The sequence below is a fragment of the Calonectris borealis genome, chromosome Z, assembly GCF_964195595.1.
Source record: "Calonectris borealis chromosome Z, bCalBor7.hap1.2, whole genome shotgun sequence".
Classification (NCBI taxonomy): domain Eukaryota; kingdom Metazoa; phylum Chordata; class Aves; order Procellariiformes; family Procellariidae; genus Calonectris; species Calonectris borealis.
In genome coordinates, this window is record NC_134352.1 from 76,365,660 (window position 1) to 76,392,676 (window position 27,017).

Below are 27,017 nucleotides of genomic sequence, written 5' to 3' on the forward strand. Positions count from 1 at the left end.
CAGGTGATAAAGCAAGGCACTTGGGGAGGAAGGATTAAACTGGGGGCTCTGAGGGAAGGAAGGGAGGAAGAGGGAGATGGGGCACAGACCGCCATGCCAGTTTCCATGGGGCCTTGCTGATCAGGCATGCAGGTGCGTCTGCGTGGCTCAGACAGAGCAATGGCCAAGTACCCTTGCCCTTGATTTGTTCCCTCCTGGGTCCTCTCCAATCCACCTTCTGCTCAGCCTGCTGCTTTCTTCAGGGTGCAAATTGCAGTAACCAGAGACTTGCCAAAGACTGATGCCTGTGAACGCGTGCCCTGACCTTCTTCAGCAGCTCAGACCGTATTTGGGGCTGGCCTCTGGCCAGAGGATGCTGCTGCGGTGTCTTGAAAACACGCAGAGAGCCAGGGACTTTCCAGGCGCCTGCTGCCACGACTGGGGCTAGGACAGGGCAAGGAAGGGAGCTGGGCTCCGCACTGGAACCACAGAGCTCTCCTGGGGTCCTTCAGGAGTGGAGGGAACCCTGGGCTGGACCGGGTCGTGCTGGGGCAACCTGTGACGTCTCCCCTCCCTCCATATCCCTTGTCCTCATAATACGTAGGTTCTGGGAGACACTTCACCAGGGTGGATGGCTATGGGATCAGTGCACCCCCAGCTTCTCCAGCACATGGATCTGCAGCGGAACAGTGTCCCAGATGTGCCAAGGGCAAGGGTTCATCCAGGTGCTCAAATAAAGCTGCCTGGAGAGGTTGCACAAATAAAAGCTGGAAAGGTGGTAAAAGCCAGTGTGGCTCTCCTTTTTCTGCCGTGTCCTGATGCCACCAGTGCTTTGGGGTTGGAGGGATGGGTGGCAGCACATAGGATGCCTCCAGGGACCAGTTCCCCGTGCTGCCAGGCACCCTGGAGAGATGCACCCACAGGCAACCCGCTGCTGCCCATGGCTTGTGACTGCCGCGTGCCCCAGGGGCTGCTGCCTGAGACCACATAGACCTTGGCGCTGCACGAGTGTGTGGGGAGCTGCCTCCCCCCATCTGGGCACTGGGCACACAGGTACCCCCCAGCATGAGAGCTCCCTTTATCTTCTGCACGGGTGATGGGGGAAGCCACAGGAGCGCAGTCCTGGATCCCGCGCTTCCCCAGGCACCCGACTTGTCTCCGAGGAAGGTAGCAAGCCACTGCAGCTTGCCGGTCTCCTTGCCCAAGAGAGGGCTTCAGGGCAGATGTTGGTGAGCCCTCCCACCATGATGCCAGCATTGCCCCTTCCCCACTGAGGGGGGCGAGAGCCTGGGCATCTTATTGCAGCTCTGCTTTCTACAGCAGCCGGGACTTTGGTCTCCCCCTGGGTTACTCATTGCCCTCGATAACTGTTTATGAGGGTCCTTATCAGGAACTGGTGAACAGTCCTGGGGCTGCAGCCCAGGGCGCAGGCAGCAGGATCGGGGAAGGGGTTCAGTCCCTGCTGGCACTGGGGAGACCCTGTCACAGCTCTGCGTCCCCTTGGGGTTCCCAGGACACAGCTGACACAAGCAGCGGGAGAGGGGGTGGCTGAGGAGCTGGAGGCTAGGGCAGGCGAAGAGGGTCTGTGAGCGGTGCGGTGGTGAAGCTGGGGATGGGACGGCAAAGGGGGCTCCTTGCTGGCTGCCCAGGAGAGACACTGGTGCCTGGCTCTTCTCAGAGGGACGCCGGGGCAGGGCGAGAGGCAGTGGTACCGGATGCATCAGGGGAAATTCCAATTAAATAGTGGGGAAAATGTTTTCAACATGAGAACATTTCAAGCACTGGAACAGGTTGCCCAAAGTGGTTGTGAAACTTCCATCCTTTGTCTCTTCTAGACCATGCCCTGGCAATCGCATGAAAATGTGGAGGTCTCTGGCCATCCCTTGCTCAGAGCAGGACCAGTGTTTCACCAGGTTGCTCAGGGCTTGGTCCAGCCACATGGCCATCTCTTTGGGTGGCCTTTGCCACCACAGGGGTACCCTACGGGCTCCTATTCAGCTCCTCTGGGTCCACTTCTGCATAGCCCCTGTCTTGCCAGCAATGCCCAACATGTCTGGCTGCATGGGATCACACAGTCCCATCTGTTGGACTTCACATTTTGTCTGTGTTGAACCTCAGGAGGTTACCGTCAGCCCGTTCCTCCAGCCGATCGAGGTCCCCACTCATCCTCAGTTCCCCACAATTTGGCATCAGCACCAACACACGGTGGGCTGTGCTATCTCCCTCAGCCCTGTTTGCAGTCCAGTCCCTGCACATCCCAGCCCTACAGATGTGCTCAGTTGTTTGGGGAGGCCCCCGAGGCAGCTGGATGGGGATGGAGGCTCAGGGGGCTGGGATGTGGGGTCACCCTCAGCCCCTTCTCACCTGTGTGGGGTGCGTGGCTTGGCTTGGGAGCAAAGCACGAAGTGGGGAAGCAAAACAGATTGACTCCCTGGTTTCTCTAATGGCTTGGCCACCTGCCAGGGTCCTTCTCTGGGGAACAAACAGGCAAGCAGCAACACCCCACCCACCGAGAGCAGGTAGCGGCAGGCTGCAGGACCGGATAGGAAACAGGAGCCCACAAACTCATCTAGCCATGATGGGGGCCGGGTCTCTGGTATGCCCCCCACCTGGCATCCCGCACCATGATGGGCAGCTGGGAACAAGACAGGACGCGTCCGTAAAGGGGGGCTCGCAACTTACAGGAATCCCCCACCCCCTCGCTTCTCCATCACCCAGCCCTCGGCCGGCTGGTGGGCTGCCTGCCAGGCTCGTTGAAAATGAAAGCAAAGTGTCTGGAGATAAATAGGAGCAGTCTCGGCACAAGGCAGCAGCGTGTGTCCTGCTCCCCAGCCTTGCCCAGCTCAGCATCCACGACACTCGCCATGGCTCTGCGCCTCCTCCTGCCGCTGCTCCTGCTGGCTGCTACCCTCCTCATCGCCCGGGCTCAAGGTGAGGGGTGCGAAGCCCTCCTGCCCGCCTGTGGGTGGGATGGGGCAGGGGATGGGTGCTCGGCGGGATCTGTGCAGGGTGCTGGGTAGTGGGGTTGCAGTGCACTGTGGATGTTTGTGGTGCATTTGGATGCGTACGTGGCTGGGGGTGTGGAGCTTGCAGTGCAGTCGTGCGGGGGGGGGGGAGGTGTGCATGCCTGGTGGGTGTGCGGCGCTGGCTCACAGTGTTTGCTTGGCTTGGGAGCATGTGTGTGTGTGCACGCGGCTGGTGGGGCAGCAGAACTCCACGTTGAATGGTGCAGGCAGGAGAACGAGGTTCAGTCCCTTTTTCAAAGAGTCCACCTCTGCCTCAGTTTTCCCTCCACTGGCAGTGAAATTGGTGTCACGTATCCCTGGGGCAGGGTCCGACCTGTAACCAGGTGCTGGGGTTGAGAGCTCCCACCCTCATGTGCTGCCCCAACATCTTTCCCACGAATGACACCAAGCAAGCCCTGTGCCTTCAGCCAGCCGTGCTGTGCTCCCCGGGGCTGGGAAGGTGCCCTGGCTCGGTGAGGGTCCAAAATCCCACGTGCCCCCCTTGCCCCCAGGCATTGGCAGCTCAGCCTCGGACTGCTGCCTGAAGAACAGCCGGAAAGCCATCCCCAGCAGCTGGGTCAAGTCCTACAGCCTCCAGGGACCCGAGTCGGGATGCATGCTGCGTGCTGTCGTGTGAGTACCCCGCTGTGGTTGGGACCACCAGGAGCAGTTTGGCTCCAGCCAAGCCCTCCCTCCCCATGTCCTCCCCCCTGCCCACCCCCCAGCAAACCTTTCTGCCTGCACCCCCAGGTTTACTACCAAGAGGAATAAGAAAATCTGCGCCTCTCCCACCGATCCCGCTGTCCAGAAGCTGATGCAGAACCTGGACAAGAAGGTGAAGAACGACAAGAAGGACAAGAAGAAGGGACATTCCCCGCGTCCCGGGGGCAGACCCAAGCGGCAGAAGCGGCAGCGGGTCTAAGTCAGGCCTGAAGAGGTAGGCGGGGAAGAGCGGGGGGCAGCAGGGTGATGGGGTGAAGGTGCTGCCCCCCATCCCAGATCCTTCCCTATGGGAGGGCAGGCGTCCAGCTCCCAGGGCCGAGCCTGGGAGGGCTACCACAGCTGTGGCTGGAGCGTGGAGGCACTTGGGGCACAGCTCCCTCCTGGTCTGTGCTTGCCTTAAAATCAGATTTCTTTCTAGAGCTGCTGGGGCAAGGCAATGCTTAGGGATGGGCAAGGCGCGTCATGCAAGGCAATGGCTCCCCGGCTGGGCTGGGCTCTCCTGTTGAGACCCTCTCCACCTCACCACCCCCTCCTTGTCTTCCTCTCCCCTAGGACGGATGCCTTCCCCACCGATGACCGACCTACCGCCCGGCAATGGACATCCACAGACCGCCCACCTGCCCGCCGGCCCCGGGGCGAGGACGGGGGTGGCCGAGGGGGCTGCTCTCTGCTCCGCAGCCCCCTCGGTTCTGCCAAACCTGCCGCAGAGATCCCCCCAGCCGGGACCCCCTGCATCGGCTGGGTGCTCTCCGCAGAGCTGAGCCATGGCCCCGAGGGGGAAGTGGGCAGCCTTCCCACCAGAGGGGATTTCTGTAGCCTGGCAGGATGGCAGCTTTTCCTATGACTTTTTTTGGGGGTTTTATACATTTGTATTTATATTTAAAGACTGTGCTTTCATTCAGTCTTCCTGGAGGGCTCTAATTCTGGCTCCCTGTGCTTCACAGAGTACCCTTTATGCTGCAGGCTGGCTTTTCTGGAAGATTGCTCTTATTTTTCTACCAAATAAACGACAGCTGTGTTTCATTTCCCTCTCACCTGTTTGCTCCTTTTTGGCTTGCAGGGCTGTGGGGTGCTATGCAGGTCCCATGTCCCTGTGGTCCTGCCCCAGCTGCTTGCTGAGCGCTTCCTCGCAGGGCAATTAATAGCTGCTGAGATGGAGAGTTTGGGGACAGAGGGGCTAACAGTGTGGCTCTATGTCTGGGCTGCTGTAGGCTTTCCCTTCGCATGCTGTTGCAGTGTAGTTTGGAGAAATATAGCCAGGATTTGTCCCTTCAATTTTTTCTTTTTTTAGGTACAAAATTGCAATGAAATCAGAACAAGTTCATTCTAGTGGAATTTTACCCTTTCATCTCCCTTGGTTTTGCTGTTGTCAGAGATTCAGACGTTATTAAGCCAAATGCTTAGCTTTCTGAAAAAAAGAGAAACTTTCATATACTTTCTTCCCAAGTCTGAAAAGCCCACATGGTGAAAACTGCACATGAGGTTGTGCAGGTGGGGGAATAGAAGACTTTGCAAAATTCATCGCAGTCACGCTGCAGCCTTTTGAGAGCAGCTCTATCCCAAACCTTTAGTAAAAAGAGAAGTCAATAACCCAAGGACACCGTAAGTTGAGACTGCAAGTAGAGGGGGGACAGATCCCTAGGACAGGGCTGGCAGGGAAAATAGCATCTCCCTGTGCTTGCAAACCCCCTCCAGCATGCCAAGAAGGAGCAACTTGAAGGGCTGTACCGCAGCCTCAGTGCTATCTGCTTGCAGAGACTTCAGACGTGGACTTTGGTCAGTAAAGGTCTATTAAGTCATATAATTGCTATAACAGGATTTGCGGGGCTTAACAGTATCAGCAAAGGCTGTGTTTGGCTGGAGTAAAGCTTGTAGCTGAGTGTTTCTATCAAGCACGTTTATCTGGCTTGATTGCTTTATTAGGCAGGCGTTTAGGTCTATTATTTTAAGGCTGTGTAAAGAAACTGTGAAGTCCAAGATACCGGCCCTGAGTACGGGACGGGTGCTGAGCTGGCTCCGTGCTGCCCTCTCCTCCACGTGGGAGCACGCAGCCGTCTGCCAGACTGGCTTTTGGACACGATGCAAAGCAATAAAATATATCCTTTACAACCAAACTCACTTGTTCTGTCTGTTATGATGGGCTTTGGCGGGGTGGGAAGGGCTGCATGGCAGGCTGCTCTCCTGCCCCACACACCATCATCCCTGAGGTCCTGGCTTTTGCAGCCCCCCTGGGCACTGCATCCTTGGGGTGCAGGGGCTGGGAGCTACTGGCAAAGGGGAGGGGGACCGTGCAAGTCCCCCCTGCAGCTGTGTTGCCCAGCAAGGTGAAGCCATCCTGTTTGCTCAGCTGTCCCCACCGTGAGGTCCCAAGATGCCAGCAAACACAGGGGCACAAAATGGTTTTGTACCCGGTGTCTTTTGCTCTTGTCCAAGCCTGTCCCTCTGACTCTGAGCCGCCCTGGACAAGCACTGCTTGTTCAAAGCAGGGGCTCTGTGCTCCCCGCTCCTTTGGGAAAAGAGCATTAAACCAAGTTATTAATGAGGCTGTGCTCTGGCCTTGGATTTGCTGGGAGCCTGGGAACTGACACCCACACACTGGGAGTCAGCCGGGGCTGCCGTGGGAGGGCTGGAGGCAACCCTGTGTTTGCTGGAGATGCACTGCATCCAGCGCTGCGAGGCTGGCCCTGCCTTCTGCGGGACTCCTTGTTGTGCTGATCGTGGTGTCAGGGGATTGTGAAATGATTGCAAAAACCCCCTAGAAATGAGGTCCAGCCGAATATGTCTGCAACCACAAACAGCAGAGCACGAGCAGATGGCAAGAGCGAGCCAGCACGTGAAATGTATCCTGGTGTCTCGGTGGCTGCAGATGTAAACACTGCATTTACAATGCTAGGTGAGCCTTAGGCTAAGACAGGTTAAAAAAGGTGCCCATGGAGGTGCTCTAATTGACCCTAAAATTTACCCTAAAAGCAGGGTTTGTAGAAGAGCGCCAGAGGTACAGATATCTGCTCAGGAAGGCAGGCATGAGCACGGACACGCATGCACAAATGCAGCCCCACATGTGTCACGTGCCTGCACGCTCATGAATGTTTGCAGACCACTTCCATCTTTCCTGCAAAATTCTGCTTTTAAGGAAGAGAAGGTGTCGGGGTTAGTGGGAGCCTCTTGCTGGCGAGGCAGGTGGCCTCAGTGCTGCCATGGTGAGACGGCACCAGGGAAACACCTCTGAGGAGATTCCCTCTGAGAGGCTGAAGGGAGAAGTGATGGGCTGGGATCTGCAGTGCATAGCAGGGGCCAAAACCCATTCCCTATAGAGAAGTTGAATCTACAGACCCCAGCTGAGCCAAGCGATGTAAAGAAGATGCTCTATGACGATGCAGCAGTGAAGCAGCAGAGGAGGATTCACACAGTCGTACCCCATGGCAGGGCAAACCCTCTGCTTTGCCCCATGTGCACAGACAGGGCTGGGTCGGTGCAGCGTGTGCCGGGGCAGTGGGTGTGCAAGGGCTGTACGAGCCACCCCCCCAACATTTTGCAGGGAAGGCAAGAAAACTGCACCCGTGTCAAGCAGAGCAAAAAGTTAGTAGAGCTCGGCCACCCTGGAGCAGAAAGGCTTCGGTGACAGCAGAAAGTAACCAGGCAAGACAGAAAGCATAGAGTGCAGCCAAAAAAAGGGAAGTCTTGAACCTGGGCCAAATGATTAGCTGAAGTCGTTAGCTGGTGCAGATGGTGCTCCGGGCTTGTGCCGGCAGTGGAGCGTGCTGGGCTGCAACGCCGGGCTGAGCTCCAGCGAGGCTCACCTGGAGACATCTGCACTGGGTCTGTCCGTCTGCCCTGTGCCATTCTGGAGAAGCAGGAGGCGGCTATGCTGCAGCAGCCCCATGGGTGCCAAGGGCTGTTTCTGGGGCTGTGTGGGTGCTAGAGGGGCCGTGGTTTCCAACTGAAGCTTCAAGGTGTTTTTTGGTGCTCTCTCCACCAACATTGCCCTCCTGGGGTCTGCCACAGTCTTGAGAGCAGAGAGGAGGTGGAGAAGTGGCTGGTGGGCAATAGGGACTCCCACCCTTCCTGCCCCAAGGTATTTCCCAGTCCCAGCCATCCCTTGGCGCCCATCCTCTCCTAGAGCTCCCCAGCCCAGAGCCTCCTCTCAACCCTTTCTTCACCTACATGTATCTCCCAAGTGCCCTCCTTCCCCCATCCTCCATTTTGCTGGCTGAAGCCCCTTGGCTTTGGTGTGTCCTCGTGCTGACAGTCCTCCTTCCACTTGCCCAGACCCCCACATCCCTCTGCTTGCCTCCCATCCCACTGGGGATTGCAGACCTGCCTCGGTCTGCAAGTCTCCACGGAGTGGTGGAAGAGCATCTGTTCTCCTCTGAGGATGTCCTGCAGCAGGGCCAACATGAGCCGTGTCCAGACTAAGAACCCCACAGCCTCCTCTGCCTGGTGTCAGTCTTAAGAGCCAACAGAGCAGTGAAAGAGAGCAGCCTTCAGGGATTTTGCTCACCATCTGTCCACAGATGAGTTGCCTCACTGGGCATCCTTCTTGCCAAGCCACATGGGAGATGACAAGGAAATTGCTGACGGGCTGCTTTTTGCCCAGGTCTCTGAGCTGTTCTCCAGCCATCCCCTTCTGAAACCCCTGAAGAGGTTGCAGAGAGGAAGACAGGCAGAGTGATGGCAGGGAGCCAGGGCATCCCACTCGGCCGCCGCCATCTCAGTGCCATCACAGGATGTCCAAGGACATTTGCAGGAAGCACCCAGCTGGGAGACTGCGCAGCCCAAAGATGATGCTGAGGGCCATGTGCGTTGCAGGAACCCCAGGAGATGAGTGCTCACCTGGGTGGAGTTGAATGGGACCAGCTGAAGGGTCTTGGCTCTGCTGCCCATCACCTACAGTGACTTCAACGTCAATGCCACTGAAGGCAATAAGCGTTAGGGAGAGATGGGCTCTAACAGAGCAGGAATTGGCACCGCTTAGCCAGACCCTCAGGACCATCTTTACTCTCTCTGAGCAAAGTCATGGTTTGCTTTTTTCTTCTCCTTAATTCCATTTAAATAGATTGACTGGGTTCCCTCAGCTAGAGGAGATCCAATGGGGCCCCGAGCGCTGTGGCCTGGTGGTGGCCCCAGTCCCCATGCCGCACTGGGACTGGGGCTGCAATGGGAGCCGTGCAGGAGGCTCCTTTGTGCCGGGAGATGCAAGGGAAATTGAAACAGCTGCAATGTCTGCCCAGTATTTCCCAATGAGGTGAATGTAGCCAGGCCAGATCCTGCCCCAGGGACTAGCTGTGCCTGGAATTTGCTGAAATTCCCCCTTTGCCCCTTCCAGCTCCGTAGCCTGGAGGTGGAAAGCCGAGCACCGCAAGGCACTCCGGGGAGCATGCCGGAGCCCACAAGCCCAGCGGGGAGCCGCTGCCCTGGGGGCTCACGCAGCTGGCAGGTCTCTGGGAGAGTAACAGCGTGGCTGCTGCTCCCTGAGGAGAGACCAGGGATGGAGGTGATGCTCACACGGCCCATTTACATTTTGATGGGTTGGATTTCCCATGGGGATCCTCCCCCTATGCACGGTTTCAACTTTAATTAACAACTGTGTTACAGTTGTTAACAATTGTGTTAACAATTGAGGCTTCTGCAGGGGTGAGCGCTCAGGGATGCTTCGCACTGCTGGGCTGGAGCTCCAGCGCTCCCAGATTGCTCTGGATGAAGCTTAAATGGGTCAGCAGACACGATGCTCTCTCCTCTTCCCAAATCACACTGGATCCCCTTCCCATTCCCTGCCTGCATGTGGTTCTGAAGAGCCTGGACCCTGAAACATACCCTCTTCCCCATCTGTGCCGTCTCTTCTGGTCCCCAAGGCTCAGTCCTGTGAGGGGGATGGGGTGACCTCCCTGCATGCCACAGGGATGCACTTCAGAGATGACCACTCTCTTCTTAGAAATCCCACTGACCCCAGTGGAGGGGGGGAGAACCCGTCACCTTCCCCTTTCACAACAAGAGCGGAAAGCCCCTTTCCTCACCCTCCGGTACCCCTCCTGGGGAGCAGAGGCGCCTGGAGCAGTGGTACTTTAACCCACTTGGCACCCAGACAGCTGCTGGGAGGAGGCAGAGACTCTCTTTCCTGCCCACGTGTCAGCAGGGACTGCGGGCAGCACGAGAGCAGGGGTTCCTCTGCAGCCAGAGGCGGTTAAGGGGTTTACCCCCAGAACGATGTATTCCCAACACTGGACACACTGCTTTCAGTGCACAACCAGCCGGGAGCCAGCAGCGGGTGGAAGACCCTCATGCCAGGGAAGCGGCAGGGGACCCCCCGCGCTTGCCGCGGCAACCAGTCCCATCCCATGGGACCCCCAGCACCCCCCAGCAGCCCTTGCCAGTCCTCGAGCATGGTAGCTGCCAAACCCACCGAACATGCAAGGAGGTGAGGGTTTGCCGTCAGGTAGCATCCCCAGCATCCCTCACCAGTGGGTCAGGGCTCTGCTTTTGGGGCCCCATCTTTGCAGGGGGATTCGCGCTGTCAGTCCAGCCCCCAGGGAGGACCCAGCTTTGCGTTAGGAGCGGCTGTACCTGGAGGTCTGGCCACCAGCATCAGCAGGGAGGAGCCACTGCCCTCCCTGCTGTGGCATCTCTTTGGCAGTGCCCCAGGGAGATCAAGTGGAGACCAGATCCCAGAGTCAGCTGCACTCCCAAAACCTGCAGAGAGGCCGGGGCTGATGACTGACACTAATCCTCTGCCACCTAAATTCCCCTTCCGCCAGCCAAGATTTCTCTCCAATAGCTTGTGAGTGCTAGAGGAAGGCAGGTGCTGATGGAAGTTAAGCTAGCACATCCTGTTTGTGCCGCTCATCCTGCCCACCTGCCCATACCTAAACCCTTTGGCACAGTGCCGGCTTGCCAGGGCACAGGAGCAGCCGGAGGCAATGCTCTTCTGATGCAGGAGACAACCCCATGCACGAGGCTGGTGCCAATGCCAGTGCAGGGATGGAGCACCTTGGCCAGTGGTATGGCTGGAGTCTCCTCTTGCTTCTTACTGTGGAGTGGGGAAGGGGCAGAGCTTGCTATCTCCTACTACTGAGAGGAGCGCAGGGTCCCACTGAGGTCCCTGAGTCCCAGCCCTGTGTCTTGTCCCCAGGTAGATATTTGTCCCTGTGGAATGGCTGTGCAGCGCTCTCCAGTGAGGTGCCAGGACAGGCTGAAGCTGGAGCCAGGGAGAGGGTGGAGGGATGCTAATCGTGCTCCAGGATTTGTTCATCCCTGGGGGGAAATATTTTTCCTACTATCAATGAGAATTTCCCTGGCTGCAACTGGTGCTGTTGCCTCTCATCCTGTCCCCGGGCCCCTCCAAGAAGAGCCTGGCTCTGGCATCTCTCCAAACCCTTACAAGGCAGCTGCTGACAGCAGTGAGACCCCCTTCACCATTCCTTGCCTGGGCTGCACAACCCCGCTGCTCTCAGCATCTCACATGGTACATATCAGGCTGGTTAGGGGACATCACTGCAGGTGGCACTGGCATGGTGGTGAGTCACCATCCCAAGGAGAAACAGCCCCCGTCCCTCTGCTCCTGTGAAAGTTTGCAGCGGGAGCGCTCGTCTTCACTCCCTGCAGTGCCCACGCAACCGGTGAGCTGCTGGCACCCTGCGCCGTGCACATAGCCTCTGTGGGGGATTTCTGCTCTTGTGCTGAGAAAACCTGTTTCCAGGAAGCTCTGTAGCTGCCTTTGGCCATGAGCCCATTTGCTGGGACAACCTGGAAACCAGGTTGTCTTTTGGCATGTGAGATCGCGGCCCTGGAACGAAGCGTGCTGGCTGGGCTCTCCTCCATCCACCAGCTCCACACAGGCAATGGGGAGGGGAGGGGGAGCCAGCCATGCTCCTGTGACCAGATGGGGGGGCTCAGGGGGAGCCAAGCATTGCCCCAGTACCGGTACATACCCCCAAAAATGGGGTTGAGGCAAGTTCTCCCCCTAGCATCTGTGGGTTGAGCCTATGCGATATCTAATGGAACATCCCAGAGATGTCTTGGAGGAGGGACAGGGAAATGTATGGGGTGAGACCACCCATGTGCTTGCCCAGGGCCCCAGGGTGTTTTCGCAGGGTGAAGGGACCCTGGAGCTGCTCTGGCCCTGACCAGCAGCCCCTGCGGTCTGGGTGCTGGCAGCGGAGAGGGCAGGAGGGTGTTTGGCTCTGGGACCACAGAGCAGCTGGCTGCAAGGAAAGCAGCCGGGATATTCGGGAACTGCTCAAAGATTAAAATCCAGCCTGTGGCAAGACTTGTTGCAACTTCCCACCCTTCTTCTCCAAAAGAAAGTGAAAGCCACGGGCTGGAAGGATAAATAGGCAGTGTGGAGCACCAGCAGCAGAGCGCAGGGAAGCCGTGCAGACCTCACCTCTCCTGCCTGGAGCACCGTTGCCTCCAGCCTATCCTCTGCCAGTCTCAGCAGCAAAATGCAGCAACTGCATCTTCTCTGCCTCAGTCTCCTGGTGCTGGGATGTACCCTGGACGGTAAGAGGGAACCTCTCAGGCTGCCTTTCTTGCAGAAGGGAAAGGATCCAGTTTCTTGCTCTCTTTTGCCTTTCCAGCAGACTTTCAGAGGGACCTATGGCTGGGGCTCTGTCGTAGCCCTCCTGCATCCTCTGCTTGTAACCTGTCCCAGAGGGTTACTCACTCCTGCCCAAAGTCCAGGCAGGAGCCTGCAGGGCACTGGGGCTGGAAAGCTGTGCTTGGGAAAGGCCGTGGAGCGATCCTGCCTCCCAGTGCCCCAGCCCAGCTTGTGCACACTGGGATCGCCTTGGTCCCATTCTCCCCAGCACACCAGGGGAGAGCATCCCTGCCACCCTTTGGCCTGGGGCAGCCTGGGGGCAAGTGGCAGGGGTGGGAGCCGGAGGGAAGGCGTGTGTTAGGCCAGAGCCCATGTTTGAGGGGCTGCTGGTGTTGAACACGGGGTTTGCGCCCGTCACAGCTGTCTGAGTGGGTGACACCAAGCCCTCTGCTCTGCTGCGGGGAGCTGGGGAGTCCAGACTCCTTGTGGTGTTGCACCACACCTTGCTGCCTGGGGTTACAGGCATCCCGGGGCACTGCCAGCCTTAAGGGGCATTAACGGTGAACACAGCATTTGCTTGGAGGGCGACCAAGCTCCCCTACGCCACAGTGAAGTGCAGAGGTGTTTCCCTCAGCTGTCACAGGATTGATCGGTGTGGGGCAAGCTGGTAATGGGGTAGCTGCAAAACCTATGACTGCTTCAGCAAATACAGCTGAAGCCATTCCCAGCCCTTCGGGAATGGGCGTCTTCAGTGTCACAGTATCCTGAAGCGGGGTGAAGACCCCCATCCTGCCCCACTTGCCAGTTGGCGCTGGCCCCGGGGTGGCGGGAGGGACCCAGGCATGCAGAAGGGCTGCCTGCTGCCCATCTGCTGTTTCTCACCTCGTTTGCTTTCTGTCGGAAGGAGGAAAAGGGCTCCTGGCGCCGGGGCATGGGGGCAATAAAGCTCCTGCCTGCATGTGCAGCCGAGGTGGTGCGCGAGGGCATCGCTGGCGGGCACCATCCTGCCCCGCTCTGCCGGGGCAGCCCCGCAGCCCCCGCACCCTCCGGGGAAGCTGGGTGAAGGTGCAGCCGATCTGGGGAGAGCAACCTGAGCCTGCATGGTGTGTTCCTTCCTCCAGTGCATGGCGGGAACAACGTCCTCGACTGCTGCCTGCGGACGAGGGAGACGCCCATCCCGCGACGGATAGTGCAGGGTTACCGGCTCCAGCTGGTGGAGGATGGCTGCGACATCCCGGCTGCCGTGTAAGAGCCCCAGGGTGGTGATGGCTGAGGGACAAGAGCCCCCAGGTGGTGATGGTCAAGGGATGGACCCTGGGGAGACAGGGAGGGAGGCAGAGCAGGGTGAAGGAGGTATGTTGAGCTGGGTTTGGGGGCGAGGGATTAGGGAGGGTTGTGGAAGAGACCGTGGAGATCAGAGGCTGAGCAGGACAGACCTGCCAGGAGGGGAAAACTTGGGACAAAAGACAGGGAAGAAAGTCATCCCAAGGTGGAGATGGAGGAGGGCAGTGAGGGAGGCAGCGGGTGAGAGCTTGGGTTGCTCTGGAGCATCCCCGGGGTGTCCTGCTCACCTCATCTTGGATTTTTTCCCATGGGCCTGGCAGGTTCATCACCATGAAAGGCAAGCTCCTCTGTGCCCCCCTCCAAGCCCCGTGGGTGGTTCGCCTCCAAGAGAGGCTGGACGCCAGCTCTGCCAGGAAGGTAAGAGCAGCCCTGTGCTCAGCTGGGAATGAGGGCAGTCTGGGGCTGGATTTATCCACCACCACACAGGCTTTTCCCAGTGTGATTGGGCTGCTGGGAAGAGCTGGGACACGCTCTATCGAGGCATGGATACTTCGTCTCGGTCTCCATCCCTCCTCCCTCCAACAGGAACCAGTCTGGCTCCTCTGCAATCCCTCTTCCACCCCAAATAAATGCGGTCCTGGGGCTGTTGCCAAGCCAGTGCCACCCTGAGCTGAGCCCAACGGGTGCTACAGCGAGCCCAATGGGTGCTACACTGGGAGCAAACCCTCTCAACTTCTGCCCTGCAAGCTTGGAGTTTGTAACTTGTGCACCTTCATGGGGAGGGCTTGCGATGAGTTTGGTGGGTGCTTTGCAAGCCTTGCCAGGTCCCTGCTTTACCACCATGGCTTGGCCAGGGGAGGTCACCCCTTAGTGACCACCCTGACCAGGGGAAGGGACCCTCAGGAGGCTCCTGCCCTGAGGATCATACTTATCACAGCTGTGTTTTTCACTTCCCCAGGCCAAACCCCAAGGCAAGTAGGCTCCGAAGAAGCCTGTGGCTGGCTCCCAGCTGTGAATCTGAAGTTAATGGAGCTAACCTGTTTCCACCTCCAGCCACAGGACCAACATTCCTTGGGACTCACTCCAGTGTGCGGGGCTGGGCAGAGCCCTGCCTGCTCTCTCTTCTTCCCTCTGTCTCCGGTGTGACCCAGCAATCTGTGTCAGGCTGAGCCGGGGGCTGCTGGACCAGAGCCTCCACCGCCTTCACAACCTGGAAGCTGGTTGATGGACTGATCTGCGAGATGAGTTTGGGGGGTATCAGTTTTCCCTTCGGTGCAGCAGCTGTGACCTCCAGCACCAGACTGGTCCCTTTGGTTTCCATCATCAGCCCAAAACCTTCTGCAGTCCTTCTGCATCCCTGGGAATGGCTGCCAGGACGGGATAGTGCGGGGATGGAGGGGAGGAATGGGGATGTTCCTTGCCAGCCATGCACTGTGCTGCTCCCTTGCTGAGCACAGCCTAGATGCCCTCGGGCAAAGCATGGGTGATGCGGTTCCTCCCTCACATTCTGACTTCCCTGCACTGTTTCCCCTCCTGCCCTTCCTTGCACAGTTAGAAATAGAGCCAGTAATGCGGCGGCGGCAGAGTGGGTAACGATGTTGCCCTCGGCCCTTGCACTCCTCAGGGACATTGACCCTCTTCTTGGTCCCCCAGCCTGCCACCGCGTTCAAAGCCTGCCCCACACTCCTGCCTGGGCAGGGATGCATGAGCAGTGTTTGCACCGCTCTCACGTATTTGCTGCTAGATCTGTTCGATGCAACAATTACGGGTGTAAGTTGCTTCTTTTCTCTCTTTTTTATTGTGCTGTGATTTTGTTAAATAAAAAGAAAAGGCAGCGGGTGGTTGGCCTGCCTCGTGTTTGAGCCCGAAGACCAGTGTGGAGCGTGGGGCGTGCAGCCAGTGCTGCCTGTGATGCCGCAGCAGTGAGGGGGTTGTGCTGGGTTGCAAGGTGGGGAAAGGGGCTTTCATAGGGATGAAGGACACTTTCCACAGCAGGTGGGCTGCAGGCTTCTCCTGGGAGCTCTCAGCGGGTACCCTGCTCTGTGCTGCTGGGCCAGGCTGCCGGAGCGGGTGCCCAGGGGGTTGTATTGCAGAGATGGGGTGGGAGGGAGCAAGCCCGTATTGCACCATCCAGCCCAAACCACTTCAGTCCCACCAGCGTGGCTGCTGGGCTGGAGTTCCCTGGCTCTCAGCTCCCATGGGAGTGTGGGACACAAATGAAGAGCTGTGGGAACAGGAGCTTTGTCCTTGAGGTGAGGGGAAACTGAGGCACAGTGTGGCCGATTGCATCTGCCGATTGCCCTGGCAGTTCCGTGCTTGCTAGCAGCTGGAGTGCAGGGGAGAAGAAAGAGCTTTTGGGGAAATGGAGGCAGGTGAAGACACCTGCTCCTGGGCACGTCCACGGAAAAGGCATGGAGGGCAGCCCATCAGCTCCTGCCCCTCATCGCCAATGGGCTGGGACTAGCTGGCCATTTTCCTCCTGAGCCTTGGGTCTCCTGGGTCTGTGCCCTGGGACTATGGTCTTGCTGCCCCAAAGTGGCCTTATGTCCCCTTGGGAACTGCCCTTTTGCCCACGCCGTGTGATGTTTGAACAAAGCTGCTCTGTTCGGGTGAAGCATGGGCCGAACATGCATGAATGGGTTTGCATGGCCAACAGCCAGGCACTGTGCTCTCCCGTCAAACACCACAGTGTCAAACGTGACTGTCCACTTTGTTAAATTATTTATGCTGACCCTGGCCAGGCTCTGGTGCCAGACAGCAAGCCTGGGCACAGGCTGGGAGTGAGATGGCCCAGGGACTGTTCCTGAAGGCAGGAGGGACATGGCCACCAGCCCCTCCGGGGGATGGCATCCATAGTGGTGCAGCCAGGGGATATCCAGGCACCTGATGGCTTTTGCTGAGACTTGTTGAATGCAAGCTTAGCCCTGGCCCTTTTCTTCCCCTGGTCTGCTGGCTCTCTTGGTTGGTGGCCTGGGTTTCTTTTTCAGGTGTTCCCCCCGCCAAGGTCCTCCTCCCTGGTATCTGTGCATACGCAATGCCCTGGACTTGGCTGTCTCTTGGCGTGACTTTGCCAGAGCACCAGCTCTGTCCCAGCTCATTAACTATAGTGACAGCCCCAGCAATACAATCCCTAGGAGGAGGAGGCAGAGGAGGAAGGCTGGTATGGGAAGAGAAGCCAAGACAAACAGTGTCAGTGGGAAAGGGGGATAACCAGTGTTTCCTTGGGCAGAAGCCTTCCTGCCACTCACTCGGTGACTCATGAAGGGCCATGGATGGGGAGGAGGAGGATGCTCAGTGTGGATCTGCACCGGGGCTGAGCTGCTCCAGCTGGTGTGGGTCCCTGTGCAGGACAGGGGCTGCTGGAGGGGCTTAGCCTCTGGTGCATCATGTTCATCCTTGGCCTGAGGCTACCCTGACAACGAGCACAGTGTCCTGGCCCAGTTCATTGGAAAGCTGAGGGAGAAGGGGCTTGCACTGATCTCTTGGGTGTTGGAAGCAGGTTTATCTACTTCCATCAGGGTTTGAGGGACTGCTTGGCCAAGCTGCCTGTAAAAGCATGGTTGCAAAGCCCATGGCTCCCATCTCTTTTGGGAGCAGTAAACACGCCCTCCTCAGAGCAATGCAGCCGTTCATCACAGATCCCTGCCAGGTCCTTTTCTTTCCTGACTCTCAAGGGGGTGGTGAGCCAGGCCCCAGCTCTGGCAGCAAGCTGCCCTTACCCCCCAGTGAAGGACAGGAGGAGATGCTGTCCCAGGCCAGGTATGTGGTCCTGGCTGGCTGTCCCTCCTCCAGCCCTGCAGCAGCTGTCCCTACTCCAGAGCCCGATTCTTAGAAATCTGTCAAAAACCAGCAGGGCTCAGTACTTCGTAAACTACAGAGTGAGTTTTTCTGATACAAAATGTCAACAATCTCTTTAGAGGGAAACAGCCACTTTCCTTAGAGAAAGCAGCTAGTCATTGCCATGTCAAAAAACTCGAGTCCCAGCCAAGAGCTAGTTTCAGTAAAAAATGTTCCAAGTCCTCCTGTTTCTCTCTCCCCAACCATGTTTTTCTTGCTCTTTGCCTATGCTCACTGCATCTTCACTGGGGCAGGATCAGGATCCGTTGCAGTACGATGCAGACATGCCCTCAGTAGTTCTGGGGCTATGTGCAGGGATGACTTTGGTGTGAGGTGTTCTGGAGCATCGGTTGAAGCACCTGCAGTCCTTTATCCATGCCTGGGACCTGTATTTCACATGTTGTGGAATAATAAGACATTATAACTGAAAAGCTTATTTGGAGCTGACAAAACAGCTGCTCTCTTGGTGACTGTGCACAAGGCCAGGAAAGAAAGACAAGGCTGCATCTATACAAGCAAATTGAGCACGCTTTGGGTTGTTCTCTGGCTGCCAGGTCTCATAGCCAGGATCGAGAACACTTCTGTCTCTCCCAGGCACAGTGCAAGCTGTCTCAGATGCTTCCCAGGCTGCATTCAAGGGGCACAAGACACAGCAGGCACAATCTGCTACAGTCTCAGGATCTGACCTGGCATGGGCATTCCCAGCCAGGAGGTAGGATTGGAGGTCCATAGTAAAAGCACCCCTCTGCTTCTCTGCAGCCAGAGCAGGCACCAAAGAGAAATGCTACGCTGGTGTCACTTGGTGCCATAATAGCCCTTCCACGGGCTATTATTCCATGGAACTGGTTTTGTCCCTTGCCTCCAAAGAGATGGTGTACTGGAGCTTCTTCCGTCACCAGCATCCCTCATGTGTTGCACACGTTGATCCTGGAGGGACCGGGGCGGAGCCGGCTGCACCGTCCCCGCATGCACCTGCAGGCAAGGCGAGCAGCACTGCGGGGGCTAGAAGCTGTTCCCCCTCCCACAGCCCAAACACGGCCTCTTCACATCGCTCCCTGGTGCAGAGGAGTCCTCGGGAGCTGTGAACGTGCCCTGGGCATGTTTGCCAGTGCAGGGGCCATTTGTCCCCTGTGCTGGTGGTCTCCTTTGCTTGGTGCCAAGGTAAGGGGCTGCTCTCCATCCAGCACCAGCGCCAGACCCGGCTGGCAGGGACTCAGAGTTCTTGTGAGGAGATGGAACATGTGGACATTTGGGAAGGGTGGGAAACCAGGTGAGGAAAAGCCCCTTTAGTCTCATCCCATTGCGCTGTTTGCTCTTGCCTAAACAGTAACATGTGTGGGTGATGGAGAGGATCCAGGCCTGACATCTCTCCCCGCCAGGCCCCTGCTCGCTCCCCTTTCATTCCCAGCATGTCATCATCGGTGCTGCTTGTCTGGACACTTTCTGCTGAGATTTGTCCTGTAGGAAGATACCAGCACCCTTGGCCAGGCTGTGGGGCTCTGAGCAGGAGCTGGTGCCATGCCTGCCGCCCTCCTCCTGCAGCTGGGCTCTCCCTGGTGGTATCGCCCAGCCTGCAGCTCCGTGGTCTGGCTTCTTGGGTCTGATCCCCAGCACTGGAGCATGGGACCAGGGTGCTTGTCCTGGCCCAGATCCCTGGACTCAAACCGAGCCCAGAAGTTGTCTGATATGGGGACCCTTGTGCCCACGTAGGGCTGAGCTCTGTGCTTTTACAAGTTGCAGGTGCTACAGCTCATTGCAGTGTAGGTTCAGTCCCGAGACGGGCGCACCCTTGCCCAGATCCCAGGGCTCAGAGCACCCTTTGGAAAGGGAGGGGGGACCCAACCTCTCTGCCCTCAGATACAGTCACCTTCTCTTTATGCACAGTAGCAGTAAAAACTGGAGATTAAAGAGAAAACCAGGAGGACAAGCAAATAGGAGATTTGCTGCCAGAAGTCTCCGGAAAGTACCTTCCCCATTACCCATCCCTCCCAATGAACTGGTAGGCAGTGATGGGAGGCTTAATGCCATTTCTGTGGCACTCCCCACCTCTCCCTCTTGTTTTCCTGCTTAGCCATGCCTCTAGGTAAGGCTTTCTCTGCAATCCGTGGTTTGCCCCTGGCCAGGAGGCTGGGGGGTAACCTGCCCTCCCTCCTTTTCTCAGTTGCTCTGCAACCACAGCAAAATGGCATGGCTGCACAGCAGAACAGAGCTGGGTCTGTAGGAGATTGAGGTGAGGTGGCACCAACCGGCTCAGACTGCAGGGATGGGGCTTGGAGGGGACTAATGAAGATCTGGGAGCTCCCTTAACTCTGCTTGGGAACAGATGGGAGGGACAACCATGGGGCGAAAGCTGAGGAAGGACAGCAGCAAAGAAGTGAAGATTTTGGAGCTTCTCATGAATTTGGGAAATCGATGTGCAGCCTCAGGCTGGCTGGGATGCATTAAACTCATAAGCGTGAAAAACCTTTTCTTGTCCACATGGAAAGAGAGAGCCAGAAGATTGCTAGCAGTAAGGTAGACTCAGAAGCTCTTCCTGTGATCCTTGTTTAGCTCTATCAAGTGCAAACCTCTAATCCTGGGGTCTCCTTTCCCCTCTGTCTGCTTGGTCCCCTGCTGCCCAGTTTCTGCCCAGTTTCCTGGGACCCTTCTGTCCCAGGCTTTACCTGTGTAAAGTAAGGGGCTGTCCAGAGGGATTTGACAGCTGTGTTGTGTCACTACAGATGTGGCAGGTGTGGTACATCTGCTCGGTTTGGGAAGTTCACTGTCCACAGCCTTCAGTCTGCCTCTTCCACAAACATATCTCATTCTTCTCCGCTTTCCCACAGAAAGCAAGATTTTCTTTCTTGCAGATGTTTTGGCTGGGAAAATCCGCCCTCTGCTGCACTGACTGTCCCCACTGCAAGCACAAAACTGTGTTTATATGCACGTTCCTTAATCTTGTTTAAATTATCAAGCCATGACTTTCTACTGTCTCTGATGGGGAAGATGCTCCAGAAAAGCAGCATTTATTATTGGGAGTCTTGTGAGCTGCCGAGGTGGTCTTTGGTGAAGAAATCAAGTATTTTCCTTGAAAGACCCCACAACTTGTAGTTTTCCAGCTTTCATTTAGTTGACGTGGCTTTTGGAAAGGCACCCGTCAGCATTTACAGTGATGGATTACAGCCACTATATTGCAAAGAACAAAAGCAGAAGTGTCCCGGATACGCTACGGCTACAGATTTTCCCTCTTCTCACAGTGCTTGGTTTCATTTCCCAGCTACTGCGCAACGCTCCAGCATCCTCCTCTGTCCCTGCCAAGGACAGCTACCCCAGGGAATTCCCGGTATCGGAGCCTGCGGGGCTGTGGGTTTCATTGCCTGCCTGGGGAGAAAGCAGGGCTGAAGTCCACTGGGTTGATCCCTGCTGTTTCTGAAGGCCGTGTCCATGCTGTGCGATGGCTCTTTGCTGAGCCTGTGGGATTCAGTTGGCCCGGGCAGGGCAGCAGGTCCTGGAGATGCTGGCACTGGGCTCTGCGCTTCTCACTTGGGGTAGGAAGGCTCTGCCCTGTTTGTGTTGCATTGCCCCGTATCTCAGCAGAGACACTAAGAGCAGTAGATATTTTGCAGCATGACAGAGGATGGTAGGAGAGAATCCCTTGAACCTTGGCCTGGTTTCAAACTAAACAGTCCTGCTGGTAGCAAATCCAATGCAGGTGGCTCGTTGCAAAAATTAGCATCTCCTGGCATGCTCGTGTGATGTAGAACCGGTGTTTAAAACCGTGTTAGTGCAGACTAAAGCAAAAAATCACCACAAAGAGCCATTTGTGAGTCAGCCTCATACCCATAGGCTCAGATCTCCAGCCCAACTTGGCAGCTGGTGCAGTGGTAATGGGAGAAATGGGGACTGTCTTGCAGCTGTTGGGATGAGGACAAGGGTGTACACGTCCTGCAGTTTGCTGCCACTGCATCCAGGTTCTGTCCCCTTCCTTCCTGGCAGGGACAACTGTTTTAATTTATCTCTGAGCTTTGATCATTGAGGACTTTGGGCATCACTCATGAGTGATCCTGTAGTGCGGGAGTAATTTAAGTCAGTCTCGGTGGAAGAGGTGGTCCCGGATGGGACAACTGGGCTCTGGAAAGGTGTGCACCCACTTGGGAGGGTTGTGGAGGACAGCAGTGAGTTTGGTCAGAGGTCTGGATGACCTGGCCTCCAAGCACAGGCTGAAGGACCTTGGGTTTACCCTGCTTCCAGGAATGGATAAAATGGTCTCCAAGTGCACAGAGGGATGCTGCGAAGAGAAAGTGAAAAAAGCACTCTCTGAGTTTACTTCTGATAGGTCAAGAAACCACAGGAGTCCCCGGGGTCAGAATTCAGGGGGAAATTCCATTTAGCAGGAAAAGGCAGCTGAAGAAATGCTACATCTCCACTGCAGAAAACTTTTACGGTTAGACCAGTGCCTGTTGGAAAGCTGTAAGCAGTGCTGGCCCTGGCTCAGCACAGGATGAGATTCGATGACCTGGGGCAGTCCTTCCTAATCCTTTTTTTCCTCCCGTTATTCTGGCCCGTTATTCCTCTCTAGAAGGTGGAGGTGGCAGGATGGAGTCACACTCTGAAGGCCCCACCAATTGTTGGGTGTTTGGTGTGAGGCAGCCCATGGCCAGAAGAAACCCTTGTCCACGGGTGCAAATCCAGGAGCTGACCTAGTGCCCATGCCATGAAGGTGCCATGGGAGCATGGGGAGAGGTTGGCAAGCTGGGCCGAAGGAAGCAGATCTTGTGTTGCATCCATGAGCCCTCTTTGAAGCCGAGCAGCCTGTGCAGACGCTAACAGTAGAATGTGAACCATCAGAGGTGAAAAACAACGTCCTTGCTGTCACCATCTGGGCCACATGCTAGTGTACTCCTGGCAAGGGCCTTGGCAGCCTTGGCTCTGTTTTGCCAGCATAATTTGAGTTTGGGTTTGAGAAAAAAAGAAAGCAATCCAAAGAGAGAAAAGAAAAGAGCTCTTCAGGGCAAACGTGAAGCCAAAGAGTTTAGCATTAAATGCCTTTTGAAAGCAGCTGTGGAGCCTTGCTCCGAGATAAATAAAGGCTGGTTTGAAGCTGGAGAGCTAGCTGGCAGGACACACTGTTCCCATCTTGCCAAATGCTTCCCGGACCACCTGTCCTTGCAGGGCTGGGTTCCCCGCAGAGCTGCCGGGAGCTGCCACGGTGCCGGCAGAGTGGCTGGGTGTATCGCCAGGATCCTGATGCTCGGCCCGGGCCTGGAGCAGGGGCAGGGCTCAGGGTGTCATGGGGAGAGGGAAGCCCTTGAGGGGTCTTTCCTCTCTCCAGAGAGCTTGGAGAGCTGTAGACCTTTCCACCTGGTGGTTTATCCCCACGCTTGTGAGGTTTTGAGGATTTTTGAGTGGGAGGCAGCCATGAGAGTTTGGCTGGCAGCAGATGCTTGACCCTCTGGTTAGTACTGAATGGAAGCTGTGGTTTTGGGTTGGTGGGTCTGAAGCATCTGAGTCAAGGGAGTTTTAACCAAAGCGGGCCCTAAAGTGTCGGTGCTCAGTGCTTTAACAGAATGAGGAAGGACTCGAACAGAAAACATCTGGAACAAGATCAGACGCCAGACACACTTCTAAACAAAGGAGATACATGTCTTTGGAAGAGAAAACAGACATGTATATGGAGATGGAGGGGGCCAACAGCAGGTTGGGTTTCTCTGGATCTCATTTGTCTTCCTTCTGCTGCAACTGTCTAAAGTAAATGCTGGGGGGCTGTGGTGTGCCAGAACATGCCGGGGCCATTCATCACGGGCCGTGCTGGCAGCTGGGACAAGTCCGTGACGAGCAGAAGCTTCCAGCTATCCAGAGGGGCTCTGGCTCGTTTGCATCATCAGTTTTGAGACTGCAGCCTTTCCCGTACTGCATGCAGGCAAATGCAGGGAGAGAACAACTTTCAGCAGGGCATTAACCCCTGCAAATGTGACCCTGTGGTGCTTTTCTACAAGGGCTCTGGCTGGGCTTCAGGAGGGTCATTGCTCTCTCTGCTCCCAGAACCCCTTCAGCTCAGTCCGGGAAGGAATTCCTCCTGGTCCGAATCTCATCCCTCGTAGGGTATTTCTGGTTGCACTCATAGAAGCCTTCTCGGTCAGTACTTTCCAGTCTGAACAGTCCCAATCTGCTCAGCATTGCTTCTTCTCTTCCAGACCTGCTCTCCTGTTCTGGCCAGTGTATGTGAAGATGAAGGGCAGGTAGTTCTGCAATGATTTGATATGGATCAAATCAGAGAAAGCTATGAAGGGCTTTCTCTGAAAGCCAGGAGATCGAGTCGGGGTACAGCTCTGGTGTGAAGAGATTCTGCAGCTCTGTGCCACACTTGCATGGGCCATCAGGGACAGCATGGGCAAAGAGTCAAATGTAGAAATTCCCAAGTGAGCCTTTTTCTCAGCTCTTGCAAAGCAGCTGGAGGAGGCCAAGGTGGCTTCCCCATGGAGCAGAGGGGTCTGCGCTGCCCCAGAGGCAGCATCTTCCTTCCCAGCCTTCCTGTGGGATACTTCTGTCCAAGGATTTCCAGGCAGAGGATGACCAGGGCCAGGAAAAAGCCATCAAAGAGAGTAAAGCTGGAGTGTGCGGGGGCAGAGCTGCCAAGAGTGCAAAGGCAGCACAGGGCAGGGGAGCTGGGGAAGTCTCTGAAGCAAATAAGTTGTACCAGGTTGGTATTCCTACCAGGGCACAGCAGCAAAGAGCGGAAAGTCCCTGGCTGGCTCTTCTGTGTCTGATAAGGCAGGCTGGCTCCATGCCCTGCCAAGGAAGGACTTGCTCGTGGATCCTTTTTTACAGGAAACGGAGGGGAGAGTCATCAGGATAGCACTCAGAAGGATGGGAAAAGAAAAGGTAGACAGATCCCTCCTTCAGGCAGCTCCAAGCACAGCCATCGTGTTAGCCAGGCCTCTCAACTGCATGGGGAAGCTGTTGGGAGGTCCTGGGCAGCAGGTCCACAACTTCTCACCTGAAGTCTGCTAAGCCCCTGAGCTCCCCTCCCCTCTCCTCATGCTACCACGGTCCACTTAGAAGTGGATTACCCGCGGAAACTCTGAAGGTCTTTTAAAGCCTCCTTCTGCTTCAGTTAGGCTGACCCAGGACCCCCCTTCAATTTTGGTTAAAAGCATCCTCCTTGCAGCCGGCTGCAGCGCTGCTGGGGCCAACCCAGCCGCTCCTGTGCTAACATTGTTCCCAGGCCTGACACAAGCTGTGCCCATCCCTGAAACAATCAGGTTGCAAGTTTAAAGCAAATGAGAGTGCCCTTTTCACACCCCCTGTAGATAAGTCATGGAAACTGGCAGCGCAGGGTGCTGGAGGGGCGCAGCCAGGGGCTGGACAAACCCATCATGGGTGGGTGCACATGGGTCCCACACAAGCTCCACCTGGGAAAACTCCTGCACTAGTGACTCCTAGGCGCTGGGAGGGGATGGCAGGGAAGGATGACTCTGGTTTGGTCTGTGTCTTGTGCTTTTTCTTAAGTGGTCTCAGCTGGAGAGAGACTCAGAGTGATACGGCCTCTGTCCTGACCCAGCATTGCTGTTCTTGGACTGCTGTTCTTCCTCTGCCCTTTGCACTGCTAAATTTCACCCGGTATCTATTACATCCACTTATTCTTGTAAGATATATTGCCGCTCCTCTGAATCATCAGAGAGTGTCATTAACCTGCTCCCACCTTTTGTGCTGATGTCCCATGACCAGCCTCACAGAGTCCTGGGGCGGCTCGTCGTGGACTGAGCCCCGTAGTTGCTGCCCTTTCCAAACACTCTGCTTGCTGTAGCCACCCCTCACCCCCCAGCAGAGGCTTTTCCCTGCCCTTCAACCCCAGGAGGTCTTCATCTACCCAACGTTTCTCACATCCCGAGGAAATGCAGACAGAGGAGCCATGAGCGCTGTCCGGTCCTTTGACCTCCTGTCCTGCAGAAACAAGAGCTCTCCTGGCTCCCTGCCCTCCCTTAGCAATCCTTAACCAAGTGTCCCTGCCTGCCCAAAAAATCCCGGTCACCAGACAAAGGCAGCCACCCGCCGGGAAGCAGAAGGAAGGCACTGCCGAGCCTCTTCTTGTTTTTGTTTGTGCAGGCAAAGTCCAAGGCTAGCTGTCACACGGAGCCATTCCCGGCCGTGGGTGTGTGCCAGCACATCCCGGAGACCCACAGGAACTGGCAGCAGAGAAAAACAAGTTGGAGAGGACTTTGCCTGAGGGTATCCAGGGGGCCCAGGGCTCAGGACACGATGCATGAAGTTGGGCAGTCTTTTTGTGTGCTCCCTGTGCCATTCTCTGCTCGCCGTGATGGGCCCCACCAGCTCCTTACAGTAGAGAAATGGTTTAGTCCCGGCTGCCCAGGGAGGTTGGTGGGAGACAGGTATGGTATGGCGTTTGTGAGCAGCCCAGACCACATCTGGTGCCGGCTGTGGAGTGAAAAACTGCTGATGGGTCACTCCAACACATTTTAAGTATTTTGTGGTTTGATTGTTATTGTGGTTTTTTTTTTTTTAGTTTAAAAGGAGAGTGATTTCTAGGGACAGGGATGCTTGGGGTGAACATGGCAAGCCTCAGAGATGGGCACAAAGTAAGCCGCTGCTCTGAGAGATGCCTGCCCTCCATCTAAATCTCTTGTGGCTGCTGTTGCTGCATCCCAAAGGCCATTTCTAGAGGGGCAACAGGGTTCGTGGTCATCTTGTGGAAAGACACCCCTTGTCACCAGCTCGTCCCACGGTTGAGGAGCAGCCCCAGCAGAGCAGATTGCCACCTGCCTGTGTCGAGAGTTTATCAGGCAGACGTGGCTGCAGCTCTGAGCCCTGGGGGCACCTGGGTTGTAGGGGAATGACCCTGCAGAGCTCTGCTCCGCAGTGACAATGGGCTCATCCTTCTGCTGTGGCACTGCCATGGTCTCTGTGTGTCACCTCTCCTCCTTCCCTGTGTAACGGAGTGACAGATCAACTCTTCCACTCATTGCCTGCCTGGTCTATTTAGATGAGATTGTAAGGTCTTCAGGGTCCAGTATAGATCTGGGTCTCTGGACACCACCTGTAAGAGTCATGGTTCCTGCGTGGCTTGGACAGGCGCACATGGCTGGCATGTCCCTGCCGTCTGAATGCTGATGCTCCTTGCAGTGTGCAGGAAACCCAAGCCACGGTCCTGAGTGCTGGCACTGGCCACAGCAAATACTTCAGCACTCTCTTTCCCTCTCTACTGTCCTAAAATCCCAGGAGAAGACCGTGACACTCCTCCAGGCCAGGAGAGCCCTGCTTTTGTCACGTAATACTGTCTTTGCTGGAGACACTATCTCAAGGACTCTGTGATGTGCTGGGATGGGTCCACAAGCCTTGGTCCCGCAGCTCCCTTCTCACACAAACACAGAGCAAGGAGAAAGCAGCTCCCAAACCTCCATCAGCACCAGCAGTGGTTGCAGGGAGGCAGAGGAAGCTGACCATCGGAGACCTCCACATGTGCCCTGCTGCTCACGGTAAAAGAGCCTGCACAGCTCACAGCGAGCATGGAAGGAAGCCAAAATCTCCATCCTGGTGGGTCTCTGCTCCTCTTTTTTAACCTCCCATGCTGGTACATGTAGGCCTGATCAGTTCAGAGCTGACATCACATCACTGCTACAGACACATTCTCTAGTGCCATTCCTTGGGTTCCTCCCTGC

The 27,017-nt window shown here is 56.4% G+C and overlaps 2 protein-coding genes across 2 annotated transcripts; both read left to right on the forward strand.

Moving 5' to 3' along the window:
* Positions 1-2,793: 2,793 nt before the first annotated feature.
* LOC142075400 (C-C motif chemokine 21-like) lies at positions 2,794-5,818 on the forward strand. Its single transcript, XM_075136652.1, has 4 exons — positions 2,794-2,910; positions 3,497-3,617; positions 3,735-3,921; positions 4,260-5,818. Exons 1-3 carry the CDS (start codon positions 2,844-2,846, stop codon positions 3,904-3,906), a joined length of 360 nt encoding a protein of 119 aa, XP_074992753.1. The 5' UTR covers positions 2,794-2,843; the 3' UTR covers positions 3,907-3,921; positions 4,260-5,818.
* A 5,394-nt stretch (positions 5,819-11,212) lies between these two features.
* On the forward strand, positions 11,213-14,503 carry LOC142075837 (C-C motif chemokine 19-like). The gene is made up of 5 exons (XM_075137820.1): positions 11,213-11,320; positions 12,038-12,203; positions 13,362-13,485; positions 13,845-13,941; positions 14,483-14,503. Exons 1-5 carry the CDS (start codon positions 11,213-11,215, stop codon positions 14,501-14,503), a joined length of 516 nt encoding a protein of 171 aa, XP_074993921.1.
* The last annotated feature ends 12,514 nt before the right edge of the window (positions 14,504-27,017 follow it).